An 18,986-nucleotide genomic window follows, 5' to 3' on the forward strand; every position below is an offset into this window, starting at 1 on the left:
CATATTTGGAATCGCTAATAAAATTAAACAACTGTCTCTTAAGTTTAGTTTCGTAACGTCCGAATCAAACAAAATCAGTATTTTTCAGGTTGCCTGAGCTAATGCGCATGCGAACTCAGAAGGAACGAGATCACGACACGAACCTTATTTAAAGCCGTTCACATTATCATCCTCTGGATAATAATCGTCTGATCGCGCTGGTCTTCTTAAGTAATCCACAACTTATTCTTGACGACAAATCTCCTCCATAATGACAGCGACTCTTTGTTTACAGGTTTGTGGGGGTTTGAGTAGTTGATGTCATATGATGTGCGTTTGACAGGACGGACTGTACCTCACGTTGGTTTCATACAGTTTACAAAACCAAGGATAGTTGGTTAATTTAAAAGTAGAGATTTCAAGCTTTATTTGGATATGTCTTATGTCTGTGAAGCAAGTATTCGCTAAGATTCCAGTGTGTTTGTTGACCACAAAACTGTCGTAAAAGCACGTCTTTATTTTATTTTATTTATTTTTTGTAAAAGCACATACCTGGTTTGAGCTTCTCCCCCAGAGAATGGTCAGTCTATAGCGATCGATGATTGGCTCCTGTACTTGGAGGCGGGGCTTCATTCACCATTTTGACCATTACACTTTTCCCCATTCAAAACCATACGAGTGACAAGTCTTGTGTATTCCTGAGTGTTTGATTTAATATAAAGGTTTGATAATTGAGTACTGAGTAGGCCTTGAGTGAACAAAATAATCTGCCATAGTGGACGGTCATGCAGCGCATGCCCCAAAATTGTGGGATGTTAATTTCTGTTTTTTTTTTTTTTATGGCAACAAATGCTCTATCGTTAACCGATCAATAACCAAATTAGCTAGATTTTTCAATTTGATTTATTGAGCAAAAAAAAAATATTAAATCCCATGCACAAAATGTTTAACTTAATTCATACATTATCAAACCCAAAATCAAAACAGACAGACTGTGCCTCAAAGCACATCATACTGCTCTATTTCGTGTGTATAGCTAGTTGTCATATACAGGCCCATCTAGTTTTATCACAATGTATTAATGAATGTTAAATCTACTGATAATATAGTAAATATGACAATATGGGACCTCAAGCATTTTGAAAAGTATTGTCAGTTGTGTTTAGGTCATGTGGGGTGCACTGAACTCTTCAGGATATCCCACATTAATTAACAGCATGTGTTCCAGTGGTGGGAATTTGGCACTGGTGTGACAGACTTAGTGTCAGTCCTCTGGAGCCCAAAGCTGGTTCTCTCTGTTTGAGCCTGGCTCCACTGGATGAACAAAAACTCAAGCAATCCTGGGAACTTTCTAGAAATGTGGGAAAAACTGGAACATGTGACCACCTTTATGGCAAGATTTGGGGAATCCATTTAGGCACAGATAACTGGTCAGGGTTATTTCCCATGTTCTTCATGTCATTAACCCCATCACGCTTCATCACCTGAAAAGGACTGGTGACATTTTCACAGGCTATTCCTCCCATTAAAAATGGATCAGGAAGAGATTTAGTGAGACTTCCCAGCACCTATCACTTTTAATGGAATTAGCTGATTTCAAACTGGCCTGAAGCAAGAGCACAGGCAACTTCAGGATTGCTTAGCAGGCAGTACTGTTGATCCAATTCACAATGAAGAGGAAGAGGAGTGTTTCATTCATCCATCTGCACCAGCATTTAATTACGCAGATTTAATGCCAAATTCTGACCCTTCCATCCAACAGTGGCAGCAGAAATTGAGATTCATCAGTCCAGGCAACCTTTTATTGTCAAAATTTGCTGAGCAAGTATGAATTGCAGGCTGTTCTTAACTGACAGGAGTGGGACAGTTGTGCTCATTGGCTCCAAGATTTGGCATTCAGAGACCCTGTTCTGCAGACCTCAGTTGTATTGAGCTGTTATTGGAGTTACTGTTGCCTTTCAATTATTTGAAACAGTCTGATAATTGCTCTGACAAGTTATTTTCACATAAAGAACTATCACTCACTCATTTTATGACTACAGCATTTATCTAAACCCTAGAGATGGTAGTGCGAACATCCCCCTATATCAGCAGTTTCTGAAATGCAATCATGTCACGTTCAGAGTAAATTAAATCCATTGTTTTCCCTTATTTTGATGCTATATTGTATAGGCTGTATTAAATCTACACCACATCTACATCCCTAACTGCATTGTTAATTTCTGATGATTGAAACATTTACTTGCACTTACTAGTAGTTGAATAAGAGATTGCAGAAATCAGCTTATGTGACATACCCAGATTTGTTTAATGATGTGTAAGCAGATATCCTCAGCTTTCGGTATCAAAAACTGAGGTAACTTTCAGAACAAGTTGCAATAGCAGCGTATCTGAACCTGGTCAGGAGCAGGTTATTCATAAATTTTTCTTCGGCTTAGTCCCTTATTTATCAGGCGTCGCCACAGCAGAATGAGCCACCAACTATTCCAGCATTTGTTTTACGCAGCAGATGCCCTTTCAGCCGCAGGCCAGTACTTCATCAAAAAAGAGAAAATACCAGTGAGCGGCAGTTATGTTGGCTCAAATGCCTTGTTGATGCCAGAGGAGAATGGCCAGACTGGTTCAAGCTGATAAAAAGGCAACAGTAACTTAAAACTTGTTACAGCTAAGGTAGAAGAGCATCTCTGAATGCACAACATGTCGAACCTTGAGGCAGATGGGCTACAGCAGCAGAAGACCACACCGTGTGCCACTCCTGCCAGCTAAGAACAGGAAACTGAGGCTACAATAAACACCGGCTCAACAAAATTGGACAATAGAAGACTGGAAAAACGTTGCCTGGTATGATGAGTCTCCATTTCTGTTGTGACATTCGGATGGTAGGGTCAGAATTTGGCGTCAACAACATGAAAGCATGGATCCATCCTGCCTTGTATAAACGGTTCAGGCTGGTGGTGGTGGTGTAATGGTGTGGGGAATATTTTCTTGGCACACTTTGGGCCCATTAGTACCAATTGAGCATCATGTCAACATCACAGCCTACCTGAATATTGTTGCTGACCATGTCCATCCCTTTATGACCACAGTATACCCATCTTCTGATGGCTACTTCCAGCAGGATAACCTGCCATGTCATAAAGCACGAATCACCAGAGCTCATTCCAATAGAGCACCTTTGGGATGTGGTCGAATGGGAGATACGCATCATGGATTTGCAGCCGACAAATCTGCAGCAACTGCGTGATGCTATCATGTCAATATGGACCAAAAACTCAGGAATATTTTCAGTACCTTGTTGAAATTGCCACGAAGGATTAAGGCAGTTCTAAAGGCAAAAGGGGGTCCAACCCGGTACTAGTAAGGTGTACCTTATAAAGTGGATGTTGAATGTATACGTGTACTGTTATAAACTAAATTTTTGACACTTTCCTACTGCTTGCATTTTATTATTATGAGCAACTACCAATAGTGAAAGAAGCAATAAAAATGTAACTCACCATTAAACAGAAGAAGGCATGCTGCTTTTTGGCATCTGTTTCCATGGAAACTCAGGCTTTGGCGATCTGTTGAGAATGCACTTTTTTTGTTGTTCAAGGTTAAGAATCTGAGTTGACAGAACTTACTCCCAAGAACTGATTTTGAAACAGACATACCTTGAGTGAGCAGTTTTGGATTAATAAACAGAGTTCAGGATAAATGTGAAGGTAAGTCAAACTTGATTTCTGGAATACACCTTAGGTGCTTAATATAAAGTGGTTGGCGAGTGTGAATTCAAACAATAAATTAAAATTTTACCAAGATTTCAGATTTCATTGTATCACATTTACCTTGAACGTAAATAGAAAACATTGTTATACCAGGAATAAATAAGATTTTAATACATATAATATGCAGTTAATTAGAATTTCATTGAAGATGTTTGCAACGCATCTTTTTAAAAAGATTTATGGTAGTGCATATATCCTAGCATTTGATAATAATGAAGATAAAGATGGACCAACTCAAATATGGCTCTCCTCCAAAAGAATGTCCTGAAGTGCTATTTTACTTGTATATTTTAGCTCAGGCAAACTAGCGGGCCACACAGTCAAACCGTGACAGCTTCATCCATCTTATGCACATGTATTTTATGCAAACAAAGAACAAATAGCTTCATCCATCATCCAAAGTGGCAAAAGTAAGCGGGACCATTCCACAGGCACACACACTTCAGCCGAGTTTACCTGAATCATCCCTTGGATAAAAACAAGATGAAAACTCCACTTGTTGTTTGTTTTTTCCATTGTAACCCTTAACTGAGGACTATCACGCAAGATTTATTACAAAGACAGAGAGGCAGGCTTTCTTGCTTTATATCGGATAAGATATATTTAAAACATTGATAATTCCACACCAACAACAGTGAAATCATGATGGGCTATTTACAAAAGACGCAAGCACACAACGCTTTTATAAAAACACAGTCTGACGGAATACAAAAATGAGGACGTGTAGGAAACAAGTCCAGTTGATCGAGGAAACTGAATGGCTGGTGTCTGTCTGAACTTGCCGTATAAAGCAAAAGGTCAACAGTCAATTAATCATCATCATCATCAATAAATTAAAAAAGGAAACATTCCTCCATTTGGTCACTGAATTGAAAGGCATGTGTTGAATAAAGACAGGAGAGGAACACTGATCTCCAAGCAAAGCCCTCGTCTGAGCTCAGGTGGCTGCTGGTTTTTCTCAACAAGAGTCCAACAATCTCATTTTCACGGGGTTACGGTATCACACACACCTCAGGGAAGACCCTTCCCCATTAGGTTTGTCCAGATGTGGCCGATCATACGGTGGGGTTTTTGCCTGAGTGAGGGGTTTGCTGTTGCTGTTGTTGAAGGTAAAGTGGCCGTTTCACTCTGGGTTTCCTGCGTTTGGGTTTGCTCTTGGCTTTGGTCAATTGCACTACAAAGAAGGAAAGCACAACCATGGCACCAAGAAAGGCAAACATCGGGATGGTCTGTCCCACCTCTTGATTATAGCGTCCAGGCATTATTCCTGAGGAAAAACACAGACGTGGATTATTGGAATGCTAATGGCCATTTTAAGAATGATATCTGGGCTTGTACCATGATGATGGTTGAACAAACTCCAGTTAGAATAATTTTGAGTTGACAAAACCAAACCATTTCAGTCAGGCTAGGTTGATACCATGATGCTGATCATCAACTTTCTCTGTAAATCCAGACTTTAATCCTGAGTTCAAGGAGTATGCATAAATAAAGGTATGTTCTATCACTGGCGAACAGCCAATCGCATGTCATGTCACAATGACTGATGTCTTACAATAGAATGACCACAATTTCAGAATTTAAACAAAGCGAAGTAAAACAAACATGAAATATTAGATTAGATTAGATTCAATTTATTGTCATCACACATGTACAGTACAAGGCAACGAAATGCAAGGCAACGAAATGCAAGGCAAATATGACAACTATCGAAAAACTATTTGCTTTATTAGTACAACTGGACAGTCTAAAGTAACTTTTTTGTAGTTGATAAGTATACAGATTCAATCTAGGGTCATTTATAGCCATTTTAAATCTGTATCTATTGATTTGGGCTTGTGTGTAATGTATTAAGAGTTTATTAATGACATAAATTATAAAAAGTTGTTGTAAATAAATCAATCATTGCTAAAAATAAGATCATTATCTTTAAAATGCTTTACCAAGTAGCAATGAAAGACAAGATAAGAGAAACAGCACTTTCATGGTCACTTAACCCCAGAGTTGGAGCAAACTAAACCAAAACTTATTTATGGTTGATTATTTCCTAAAAGATAACAGTTAAACTTATTTGGTTAAGCAGCTAAACCAGCTTCATGGTACAGGTTAATTATGGTTGATTATTTCCTAAAAGACACCACTTTCATGGTCACTTAAACCCAGAGTTGGTGCAAAGTAAACTGAAACTTATCTGATTGAGCAGCTAAACCAGCTTCATGGTACAGGTTAATTATGGTTGATTATTTCCTAAAAGACACCACTTTCATGGTCACTTAAACCCAGAGTTGGTGCAAAGTAAACTGAAACTTATCTGATTGAGCAGCTAAACCAGCTTCATGGTACAGGTTAATTATGGTTGATTATTTCCTAAAAGACACCACTTTCATGGTCACTTAAACCCAGAGGTGGTGCAAAGTAAACTGAAACTTATCTGGTTAAGCAGCTAAACCAGCTCCATGGTACAGTTTAATTATAGTTGATCATTTCCTAAAAGACACCACTTTTATGGTCACTTAAATCCAGAGTTGGTGCAAACTAAACTGAAACTTATCTGGTTAAGCATGTAAACCAGCTTCATGGTACAGGTCAATTATGGTTGATTATCCCCTAAAATACAACAGAGATCCCTTCCTCACCTCCAGGAATGTCCCAGGCTCCACTTTCGCCAGGAGACAGGGGTCTAACCTGAGGCCGATAAGGCCTGACGTTAGGCAGAACAACCTTGTCCATGTCCACTGACAGAAGCTTCTGGTGCTTCCACAGATTGCTGAGAAAAAATTAAAGCCAACAAACTTAGATGTGGATATTGAAAGACAATGCACCTGAATTTAGATTTGTTTGCAGTGCTGGCGCAGTGGTTGAGAATGGCAAAAAGGTCATGCACTGACCTAGGAGCAGTCTCATTTAGTGGCTGAGGTTTGGCCCAAGACAGATGAGGGCATGCAGGAAGAGGACGAGGCTTGGGATCACCCAGATGAGCCTCCAGCACTTTGGAGTAACGGTACAAGTGATTCCCTGTAAAAATAGGAATACGAATAAATGACAATAAAAATAAAAAACTAAATTCACTTCAATGAATGACCAAAGACTTACTTAAATTAAAAATGAAAAAAAAAAAACAAAAAAAAAAACACAACAATTAAAAGACAAATTAAAATGACAATATTATTAAAATGACAAATTCAAACATAAGGGAACAAAACATGCATCAATTAAATTAGATTTTAAAAATAAAATAAAAAAAAAATCCAATAAAAAAAGTCCTTAATAGAAAAGAATAAATGAACTAGAAAGTTAAGAAAAATAAAGAACTGACAAGAAAAACAATGAATTTCTAATTAAAAATAATATATTAAAAAAGCAAAAAATGGGTGAATTCAATTCTGCTGAGAAATTAAACTGATTTCAAAATAAAATAGGATTACATTTAAAGAAACAAAATCTAATTTAAATGAAATAAATAAATAAAAAACAAAATAATGAAATTCAAAATAAAGCAGTTACAAAAACAATCTAATGAAAATTAACAAAATAATTAAAAAAATTAAAACAAATTTAATAAATTAAACAAATAACTTACAAAAAAAACTCCAATAAAAATAAAAACATACACAATAAATAAAAATAAAACAATAAAAACTAAGCAAAAAAATATATATTTATAAACAGAAGTGTCACCTTCTAATCTCTGTGGTAATGGCCTCTCTATGCCTGTAGGGGGAACCATTCTGTTTTTTGAGTGGGTGAGGCTGGGCGGAGTCATGCTGTAGGAAGTGTACTGAAGCAGAGCATCCAGCAGCCAAAAACAGTCTGCATAGACAAAGGTAAACCCAAACACATGCAAATTACATTAACAACTCTACAAATGAATAAACTTTCAGATCATACCTCACATTTTTCTATTACCTTTCTGCCTGTGACTATCATCAATGCAGTTGGAGTCTCCATAGAGTGCAATGCGACCTCCCCCATCAGAGGGCGTTTGGTACAGTCCAAGCACAGGCACATTTTCCACCACTGCAGTCTCTTGCTTCAAGACCTCCAGACCTAGAGATTTCAGGATGTCGCATAACAATAACAAGAGGATTAAGAGAAAGCCTCTTCATGAATACAGCAGTGATGTGAGGTGTGTGATAAGAGGAGGTGCAGTGTACCTTGATCTTTCAATGTCTGAGCGATAACAATCCCATCCTCGGGAAAACGAGCAATGCTGCACCCAGATGCATAATACACTGAAAGCAAAGAGACAGTATATACCGCTGAAATGATTTAAAGTGTATAAAAAGAGTCAAACACTGCAGGCAAAAAATACTTTTTTCCTGCACAAAGCTGTTTAGCTTTTCATAGAGTTTTTTCAGCCTATTTGGGGAGGAAAAAAAGTGTTTTTTTATTTTTTATTGTATTTATTTATTTATTTTTTTTTTTATTGCACTTTAATCAATCCATGTCTGCACATTTACATTAAAACTAGTGGTTTGGATCACATTATGGTTTTTTGTTCACGGATCGGACCATTTTTTTCGGATCAGCCAGAAAGGGGAGGAGACAAATGCCATATGCTTTCCATTTTTTACAAAAACAGTACTGCAAGAAACTTTTGGTTTAAATAAACATAACTTAGAACCTGTAATTAAATAAAAAATAAAATAAAGAAATAATCAGCGGAATAAAAATAAACTTAAATATTTAGCACTGTGAAAAATTCACTGTTACTACTACGGTTACTGATGAACATTATAATTTATACAACCCATATTTATTTTTAGTCTTATTTTCAATAAATGATACAGTTGTTCACTTATAAAACTTCATGTTTCATTGCTAGATGTGTAATTTTTTAAGAATTATTCAGTGGCATATTTTTGAGGGCCACCTATTGGTAAATAATGTAATTGCTGCCTACAACTTTATTTTTGAGCGTCGTTAAATGCATATGAAGGTGATTTTAATCTACCATAAACATCAGTGGTTTTATCTAAACTATTAACTGTTATCCCAGTACTTCTTTGTTATTTGACTGTTTGTAACTTCATAACCAACTCAAAAGACTGAATCTTATTCTTGTGTTTTCAGATTTGAATGCAGCGATTCGAAGGATTAATAACCATATGCAAATCACCGTCATTTATAGTTTGTTGCGTGGGTGTTGAGATCCCGATCTTTTAATGATTAATCGTGCAGCTTACACAATGCATTAATGCAGGCTAAACAAGTAGTGACAGAAAACACGTTAAATGAAACCCACCACATCCAGAATAACCTTCCACAACTTCTTCCATCATCATTATATTTTACAGGAAAGACTAAATGCTTTCATCCATGTGATTTGAATGACGCGACAAGCGATCTCTCTGTGATCGTTAAACAATTAGGATTAATTAATTTATTTATTACATATTTATTGCCACATCAGCAACTTATGGCTATTTCGTGGCCAAATGGATATACATTTAAATATTACAATGTAAAAACAAATTCGTATTATATTAAAAAATTTACTTAGTCAAATATACAAAATATAAATATATAAAATTTACAAAAAAAATATTCAAAGTTAAATATGGTTTTTCAGTTCTATTTTTGATTAAAAAAAAATGTAAAACTCTTCCTGGTGGTACCTTTTTAAAAATGTCCATCAAAGTACTCTCCTTATAAAAATTTTGTCTAATGGAATTTAAAATTCTACATTCCAACAAAATATGTTTGATGGTAAGAGCAGTCTGGCAGTTATTACATTTAGGTGATTCTTCGTTATTTAATAAATATGAATGTGTCAACCTAGAATGTCCAATTCGACCGTCTGATCATGCCTGGTTTCGAAATTATAATTTGCTAAATGTCTTTCATTTATTTTTGGGTTAATTTCATATAATTTGTTGTTGATGCAGTTGTCCCATTCTCTTTGCCATGTTTTGTTTATGTACAAATTGATGGTGGGTTTCAAGTCATCAGGAGGAATTAAACATTCAGTCACATTCAAGGAGATAGCCTTTTTTGCAGTTTCATCTGCCAGTTAATTTCCACGTAGTCCCATATCACCTGGAATCCAACAGAAGATAATGTTGAACTTCTGATTTTCTAGTGTTGTCATTTTCTTTAAAATCATGGACATTATGGGGTGATCAATTAGGATTAATCTACCAGTAAATAAAAAATGTATTAATCCGCGTGGCATGTGCATGATCCATTACACCCCTATTTAAAATACCTTCTTTTCTCCTACTCGCCAGTTTTATTAATCTTTATATTTTAAACGTTTATTTAAGAAATATTTGTACATGTGTTACATTTTATTTTACAAATAATATTTTTAAAAAAATCAGACATTTTGCAGTATTTTCAGAATTATGAAGTGATAAAAAGAGCCCCAAATTGAACTGTTATAACTATTATGTATAAAAATGTAATTATTATATATTATCTGTTTTTTCCCCTCTGTCCAGGCAATCCCATTCTGCCTCCATAATACTATATAAAGGTCTGGACTCTGAGGAGGCCATTTCATGACTGTTTTAGCTATTTTTGTCTATCATATTACATGAATATATAGAAATATCATATAATTATCTATAAATATTATTACTGTTCAGGTTAAGAGCAAGAGATTATTATAAATAGTTGGTGACCAAAGACTTTTGCACAGTACTGTACATATAATAATTTTTGAGTGAACGATTTCACTATTAACCGCGCTTTAATTCAACACGGTTAATTAATCATAAAGGCTTCTCAACACCACGTTTCTGCACGAAACAAAACTGCTGCAACTAAACAAGTTTATGCCAACTGTGCGCTAGTTTAAAGTTCTGAGCTTGTACACCAAGGCTAATACCCAGGCACACTGAATTAACTATGACCTAGGCTATTAACCAAGGTTAGTTTACATATCGCGTCTTTTGCGCACACAAGTTCGTTATTTCTAATACGGGCATACGGCTTGCGCGTTAATATTGGGAGCGACGCAACAAAAACTGGACCGGTCAGCTTCATAATTTGTATGGAATATGCACATTTCTACTCCAAAGGGAAGAAAAATGCAAAAATTAAAATACCAATCAATTTTGTAATACCGTTCCAAAGTGCCTTTCAGACAGAGGTTCAGCAGCCTTTGAGTACATTTGCTCTCCTTAAAAAGAAAATACTTAACTAAAATGTAGCTTAGATTTATGTTAGACAAATACATGTAATTTATTTATGTATTCATTGTTCTGTTATTTATTTTCAGTGTAAAATTATTACTTAAAATTAAGTGAAAAAAACGTTTTTGTCATTTAAACATAAGTCCAAAGAGAAATGAACTTTTGTTTGTTTTTAGTTTTTTTGTGCTGTATTGTTTGGTTACTGAGCAACAATAAATAACATTTTAAAATATAAGGAGTTTTCAACTGATTTTCTAACTAGTAGCGTTTTGAAATTAATGAATGCATAATAATTAATGGTGATAACCATGAAACCGAGATTATTCCTCAGACTATAATTGTACAACCAAAACTTATAATCGTAGCATTCCTATCTCTGAGTGATGTTGTAAGGCGGTATCTTACTGTCATGATCTGCTAAGGTGAAGTCTCCCTCATACAGGCCATCACTGAAGGCCATTCCCCACACTGAGATCAGGTCATTCAAAGCTGGCACATTAGCGCCCCCTGTGTCCGGCATCCACCACTGTCTGTAAAGTGCAAGAAATTTGCCTTAATTTGGGAGTCAAAACATGTTTGTCCTGAATCGGACACTTTATTAAGAGCCCATCATTTGTCAGATTCCACAATAGAAACCACACCAAAATGACAATAGTTATGAATTGGAGCACTTAAACACCCTAATGGGAAGCACTCAATGAATTAGGACAGGAAAAAACAGATGGTTATTGGAAAATTAGATAAACAGCCTGCTGAAATAAAGATGTCAAGTGAAATCACAATTAATCATGTAATTAGCAAAGCAAGCTTGACACTAATTATTGTCTAGTGTTTTTTGCCATTTACAGTGGAATCTAAGACATATAAATGGGTCAAATACAAAAATGGCCTAAATTCAAGTCGTAAAATAGGGCTGGGTTTGAATGTATCTTTTGATTCAATAACAGATTTGATTCTCAATTCCTGATACAATGAAATAGATATTGTTTTAGCAGATGTTGCCTATGTTGATTTTAATTTAGCTGAAGGCAAAATTATCAGAAATTTGTATTCTAAATATTTCCCAAGTGATATTTAACAGAGTTACTATTTTACAGTATTTGCCATAATGTCTTTCTTCTGAAGAAAGTCTCTCTCTTTTAGTTTGGCAGCAATAAATGCAGTTTTATATATGTATATATATGTATATATATGTAAAATCTTTGCGAACCGATGAGACCTACCTATTTAGCTCAATGACAAAATGACAATAAATATAATATACATATATACATTTTCCAATACATGCAGAGTTGTCTCATAATATTGCCTCAGCTTAGCCTCAATGCACTTTTTTCCCACAAGAGATACATGTGGCAGGACAAACTACAGAATACATTTTTAGAGAAGGCACAATAACACACTCAGTACCTGGTGTTTTCATCATAGAACTTGACTTTTCTCATGACTGATGTGTTGTACCAGTCACTGAAGATGATGAGAGACAGGCCATTATCAATGTCTCTCCTCAACTTGGTGATCTCTTCTGGGAAATACTCCTCTTCGCTGTCCACCATCAGCAAGGTTCCTATAAGACGAAACAGAAGTGACGGTTGATTTAAGCACATTCATCATCACATCAGAATCCATCATACTGTATGAACACTTACCATATTGACTGGCATCAAAGCATGTGATTGGTGCACCCAAGACCTCAACAAAGTAGCCCATGCTGCGAAGGTGCTGATACATGTCTCTGAAGTTAGTATGAATATGGTCACCATTCCTGAAAAACAAAAGAAAAATAAAATCATCTACAGCATTTAAGGGAAAATGGGGAACAAAAATGATACAAGAGACAAGCAATGAAATGGTGTCTGCTATAAATTCTGTCCCACAATGTAAATAATTTTTCACTAACTGAATGTGGGTTATTTTTGGTGTTTGTGGCTCACCAGTCAAGCGGATCATTCTTCATGCGCAGGTTATCTCGGGGGAAGTATCCAGGCGGGTAGCGCAGGTTGTGGTATTGGTCCCACAGAATCCTCTTACTGCGTGGAGGAGTGGGGACTATCTTCACTTTCACTGGCAGCTTCACCGTGGAGGTCATTTCACCACCTATTGCAGACTGGAAACAAACACATGGAAAGCAGAGCACAGCAGATCATGATCTGGAGCCAAATGAAAGACATTCAGAAACCATCTAAGGACCCTTAAAGTATTATAGGGGAACTGCAAGATTCTAGAGAATTATATTTATATTTTGGTGTTTTCATGATTCTCTCACTATTGGAAATGGGACATTTAACACAAGTTACTAGACTAGTTACTAGTTTTCAGTTTTATTTGATGCTACCTATAAAAAAAATAGACATACAGACAGACAGACAGACAGACAGACAGACAGACAGACAGACAGACAGACAGACAGATAGATAGATAGATATCTATATATATAAATAAAAATATAAATTTATCATTAAAAAATTTATTAACTTTAAATAAATTGAATTGTTTTTTAAATATATCTATCTACACTCAACGGCCACTTTATTAGATACACGTCCAACTGCTCGTTAACGTAAATTTCCAAATCAGCCAATAACATGGCAGTAACTCAATGCATTTAGGCATGTAGACATGGTTAAGACGATGTGCTGCCGTTCAAACAGAGCATCAGAATGCGGAAGAAAGGTGATTTAAGTGACTTAGAATGTGGCATGGTTGTTGGTGCCAGACGGGTTGGTCTGAGTATTTCAGAAACTGCTAATCTACTGGGATTTTAATGCACAACCATCTCTGGGTTTTACAGAGAATGGTGCAAAAAAAGCAAATATCCAGTGAGTGGCAGTTCTGTGGGCACAAATGCCTTGTTGATGCCAGAGGTCAGAGGACAATGGCCAGACTGGTTCAAGCTGATAGAAAGGTGACAGTAACTCAAATATCCATTCGTTACAACCGAGGTATGCAGACGAGCTTCTGAACGCACAACACATCCAACCTTGAGGCAGATGGGCTACAGGAGCAGAAGGACACACCAGGTGTAAATAATCCATACTTGTCCAATAAATGATGTTTAATACTTGTTACACTTGTTCTCTACATGTCAAACACAGATTTGCATGCATACTTTTCTGATTATAAAATTAGCATCACGTGCACAGAACATGTAAAAACTGAGCTTAAGCCATATTATGATTTTACTCCAAAATATCATGTAGCCTTAATGAGCACAGAAATTTTACTCACGTCATTTTCTGCAGGGGAGGCCACTGTAACCATGACATGACCCTGAGCGATGCCTTCCCAAGATGCTGCTTTTTTGGCCACAGATATAGAAACTGCCAGGTATCCGGCCCAGGGCCAGAGCACAGGCGAGTAAGACACCGCCACGTCCACATAATCTCCATTCTGAGGGAGATAGGGCTGCCAGATGGGCTTTGAACATAAATTCATGAACCATGAATATTTAAAATTACAATTTAAAGTCAAAAACAACGTATCAGTTTACAATGAATAGCAGTCAGTCTCTTTATTAATACCTACCTTCTCTACAATCCGTCCTGTCACGCCCATACCATTAAGAATGGTCACGTTGACAATTGTTGGCATGCCTCCGTAGTAAATGGGCTGAGAGCAGTAGGGCCACATGTACGGGCATTCGGTCAGATCGATGTAGCTTGGACTCAGGCTAAAGAGTTAAAAACACCATCAGAAATTCATTAAGATGAACTCAGTACCAGTGGAAGATAATGAACCAGGTCAAATCTACTCCAAAATCAGCCAGAAATGTAATTAAATTCAAATAAGGGCGCATTATAGACGTTGGCTGCATTTAAAATGGACCAGTTTAGCATATATGAATAAGAAAATGGGAGCATGTGATGTGAGCAGAATGCTAGACAAAGATCATTTCCTCATTTAGAAGTCTCTTCGGATAAAATTGTCTGCTAAATGCATAAATATCCTTTAGGAATGCACTATATTGGGGGATAATAATATCACATGCAATATTTACTTCTGCAATGAATGTTGCAATATGGGGAAATACAGGAAGGTTCTCCAGATGACTAGAATAGCTATATTTGGAAAGAAATAATGCTCCTGACGACAGTTGCTTTAAATACAGACCATCCTTTTAGAGCTTAATTTTTTTATTTTAATAATTTCATATATAAATATAAAATTATATATATTATAGTTATTAAATAAAATAGTAAAAATACATACTGTAATACATTAAATGTTGTTCTGTAAAATAAGATAATTTATTTACATTTTATATAAATTAATTTATTTAAATATATTTAATATAAAAAAATCTATTATAGTTATTAAATAATATAGTAAAAATACATTACATTCTATTCTGTAAAATAAACATGCAGTACTATTAAATGACAATATAAATATTTACATGTTAATTTTGTTATCCCCAAACTAAATTTTCTGATAGATTACTGGTAAATGAACATAATGACATGAGAAAAAATTTGGCACTTTACAAGCAGTGAGCTCATGATCCAGATAAAATGGTGTCATATAGTCATATACCATTTACAGCGTATAATTTTTTTATTAAATTGCAGTCTCAATGATTTGACAACCACAGTAAGCCATGTTGATTTCCTAAAAATGTAAATGCAAAGGCAGAAACACTATATTTGTGTATGCGTGTATCAGGCACGTGCCTGGCTTGCGGCTTGTAGCTGTTAAGGATCTGATAGGCTCTGAGTAAATCGAGTTTGCCATGGCCCTGCTCAAACATGTTGACGCCAGGGAGCCTGCGAGCCGAGGCGATCAGGGCCTGCTTCATACTGGCCGGATTCACCAACTCTCTGTTCAACACAGTGCTGGAAAGACAAGAGAAAATAAAAACATGATTACTTTGAATTGATGTGGCTTGATGGAATAGCATTTCAGGCTGAGGACCAGAAAACAAACTTAAAAGAAACACTGGTGACTCAGATGCTAGAAACCAAAGAGGCGGATGAGCCAAAGTACCAAAACAAAATGAGAGTAATATATATAAAAGATAAAGAAAGGAAGGGAACTAAAGAAGGTGGGATGAAAACAATGTAAAGTAGAAGCACTAACAAATTAGATTAGTCTATCACAATCAGAGAGGATGTACTTCATCAAATATACAGCAAAAGCATGTATACAAGAGGATGTCATTCAGTTCCAAATGGAAAATAAGATTGATTCTGTTCGTTAATTTGAGACTTCTTTTTCTTTTCTTGCAGAATGAAGTTTTATTTATTTTTCTTTCCATACGATGACAGAAACAAAACTCTTCTGCAGAAAACTACAGTTTTAGAACACCATTTTTTGTGCTCTACTTCATATCAACCATTTCAAAGAGCAGTGTGTTAATAATAATATATGTGCAAAGTACAGGTGAGCCCAATATCAATCACTATCAGTCCCTGATAAAGCAGCACTGATTATATGGATATAAAAGTAGTCCACACCTAAAACAACATTCGAACTCACTGAATTTGTGTCACGGGCTAAAATTGGAAACACCTAGTTTTGGTGTTCAATGTAAAACACTACTATTCAAACATTTTGGGTCGGATTTATTTTTTTGAAGAAATGAATTATTTAACAAGGATTCATTAAAATTATATTTAAAATGGCAAATACATAGCTAAAAATGTCAACTTTATACAATTTATACATTAAAGTCCAAATGAACCTTGCTGAGACTTCTTTCAGTATGTTAGTTTACTTCCAATTGAGAAAAATAATGAGTAGGGGGCAGGGCTTTCCTTTTCCAGATCATTCCCTTTTATATATATTTTACAATATGATAATAAACAGAGCCAATTCTCTATAATCAGACTGTAATGCAATTAAATTCAAGTAAGGGTGCATCAAAGATGCCGACTACAATTTAAAATGGACCGGTTTAGAATACATAACTAAGATATTGTGATGTAAAAAGGAATGCTAGACAAAGATAATTTGACTATGCAAATCACTTTGGATTAAAAGTATCTGCTAAATACACAATATAAATTAGGCATGCATTATACTGGGGAAAATATCACATGCAATAGGTTTTTGTTCTGCAAATTTGGGAAAGAATTAAGCCCCTTTCAGATCAAACGATTGTCATGATTTTGTCATGATTTCCTTCACGTAGGGTATCATGGGGAGTTGTCGAGAGTGTCGTGACACAAGAATCATTTCTTCTCGTGTAATGTGGCATAGTTCACGACAACTGATACAATGTCTGCAATGCCTCATGACACTGTCGCAGAAAGTCTAGCATGTTTAATTTCTCCCCCGATCTTCACAACGAGTTCCTGCATGTGGCGGACACTGGACTATAGGAGCACATCATTTCTCAGTTATATCCATGGGTGCTGCCGTTAATCTGTGGGTCAGGTAATCAACAAAATAGGCTGCATATTTACTTATGGGTCAGTCTCGGGTGGATAAGATCAATCATTGGTTATGCAAACTATTTTTTCTAAAATATTAAAGTGTTTTAAGCAATTTCATTTGACTTCTCCATTCTCATAACGAGTTTCTGAGTTTTCTCAGCCTTCAAACAGAGTTTATTCGTTCGAGGTAATCTGGAAACACATTCAGTGCTGCTAATACATAGTAAAAGCCTTTCTTGCTTATTCAAATTACTTGATTAAACTCACAGGCAATAAATGATTTTGTCATTAAAAATTAAAACTGTTTAATATAGGCTTCTCTGAAACTGTTAATATTTCACTTTAATTTTATTTAGGCTAGATTTGATTTTATTTAACAAACCAGTTTGTGCTTCTGCACTGAAGCATACAGCAGACTGGTTTTGGAGCACTTCACCTCAGATGTTATTCGTTATTTTTGTTTATCTAGTAGATAACTGACCAACAAAAAACACATTAAAATTAAGATACAAATTATACCAAATGAATTTTGTTTCAAAAAAGATATTTTTTCCAAGAACAATATATATATATTTTTTTTTTGTTAGTGCCAGTCCACTAGGCTACTCAACTTTGCGGGTGGATAATTTGTTTCGCTCTGTGGAAAATGAGTATTTAAATGAATGCTTCACTGTAATTGTTGTATCACAAACCTCTATATTATTTTGTCTTGAGCATCTGATTTTTCTTTTGTGCTGATGAGCTTTTTATTTTCTTCATCTCACTCGTGGCAAGTTCAGGTGAGGGAGTGTTTAATAAGCAACCCATGGCTGGAAAATATACTTTTAGATTTAAAAGAAAATATCTCAATACTAAAAAGGAAATATGTTTGATCCTACTGTATCAATGTCATAACGAATGCCCTTAAATAAATGTAGCCTAGTTGTCAGCAAGCACAGGTGTTAGATCAAAAAAAAAACACTGAAATTAATAAGAAATATTGTTTTAGCAACACTTGTGACTGCTTTGGGAAATAATGCTCATCGTAGACGTCACAGATGACTGATCGTGAAGGAACATGCAGTCTGGCACATTTGTTACACATGACAAGTCAAGATTTCATCAAGACAGAATCACTTTTCTGTGACTTTTGTAACCAACAATACACATTGTGTGATCTGATCGGGGCATTAATCATACCCAAGCGAGATGGGTTATTTTGTTGATCCCTACTGTTTGAGTTCATATTTGGTCAAATATTACTTTTTAAGGAAGACATGAACCTTTGAAAATGGACTGTAAATGGTAGTACCTTTTTCATTTAATTTCTCTTTTCGCTTTTTTATATTCCAAGAAAGCAAGTACAATTAAACGACAGTAAGAAAATAAGATTGTGATGCTGTTTTTGTAGATCCATCTCTTACCTGGCCAGCAGTGTGACAGCTCCTGCTACTACAGGTGATGCAACACTAGTGCCAGAGAGAGATCGACAGCCCTCTTTCAATCCCGAACCGCGCACACCAGAGCCGTACGTCACAATGTCAGGCTTCACCCTGCCATAGCCCCCCGGCAGCTCCTGATCAGCAGAGCACAGGGAAAACAGCAGTGATTAAACTGAGCTGACAACACACACCGACAGGTGTTATGATGAATGGGAAAGAGAGTATCGCATGCTACATTCAGGTCCTGAGTTGAACTTGGGATGTTATATGATGCACAATGATATATCGATCTACCATGTCTTCTGG

At 35.9% G+C, this 18,986-nt stretch overlaps 1 protein-coding gene across 2 annotated transcripts in view; it reads right to left on the reverse strand.

Moving 5' to 3' along the window:
• Positions 1 to 4,320: 4,320 nt before the first annotated feature.
• Positions 4,321 to 18,986, reverse strand: part of mbtps1 (membrane-bound transcription factor peptidase, site 1) — a 34,047-nt gene continuing 19,381 nt past the window's right edge. For both annotated transcript variants that reach the window (XM_056478123.1, XM_056478121.1), the window contains exons 10-23: positions 18,663 to 18,814; positions 15,556 to 15,717; positions 14,411 to 14,555; positions 14,114 to 14,302; positions 12,820 to 12,992; positions 12,535 to 12,650; positions 12,296 to 12,452; positions 11,291 to 11,415; positions 7,901 to 7,978; positions 7,653 to 7,793; positions 7,425 to 7,556; positions 6,635 to 6,761; positions 6,383 to 6,513; positions 4,321 to 5,013 (exon numbers count right to left, since the gene is read on the reverse strand). In XM_056478123.1, coding sequence (XP_056334098.1) covers positions 4,802 to 5,013; positions 6,383 to 6,513; positions 6,635 to 6,761; positions 7,425 to 7,556; positions 7,653 to 7,793; positions 7,901 to 7,978; positions 11,291 to 11,415; positions 12,296 to 12,452; positions 12,535 to 12,650; positions 12,820 to 12,992; positions 14,114 to 14,302; positions 14,411 to 14,555; positions 15,556 to 15,717; positions 18,663 to 18,814 — 2,040 coding nt within the window. In that variant the 3' untranslated portion in view covers positions 4,321 to 4,801. The remainder of the gene's footprint in view (positions 5,014 to 6,382; positions 6,514 to 6,634; positions 6,762 to 7,424; positions 7,557 to 7,652; positions 7,794 to 7,900; positions 7,979 to 11,290; positions 11,416 to 12,295; positions 12,453 to 12,534; positions 12,651 to 12,819; positions 12,993 to 14,113; positions 14,303 to 14,410; positions 14,556 to 15,555; positions 15,718 to 18,662; positions 18,815 to 18,986) is intronic.

This window comes from Danio aesculapii, chromosome 18 (genome assembly GCF_903798145.1).
Source record: "Danio aesculapii chromosome 18, fDanAes4.1, whole genome shotgun sequence".
NCBI lineage: Eukaryota > Metazoa > Chordata > Actinopteri > Cypriniformes > Danionidae > Danio > Danio aesculapii.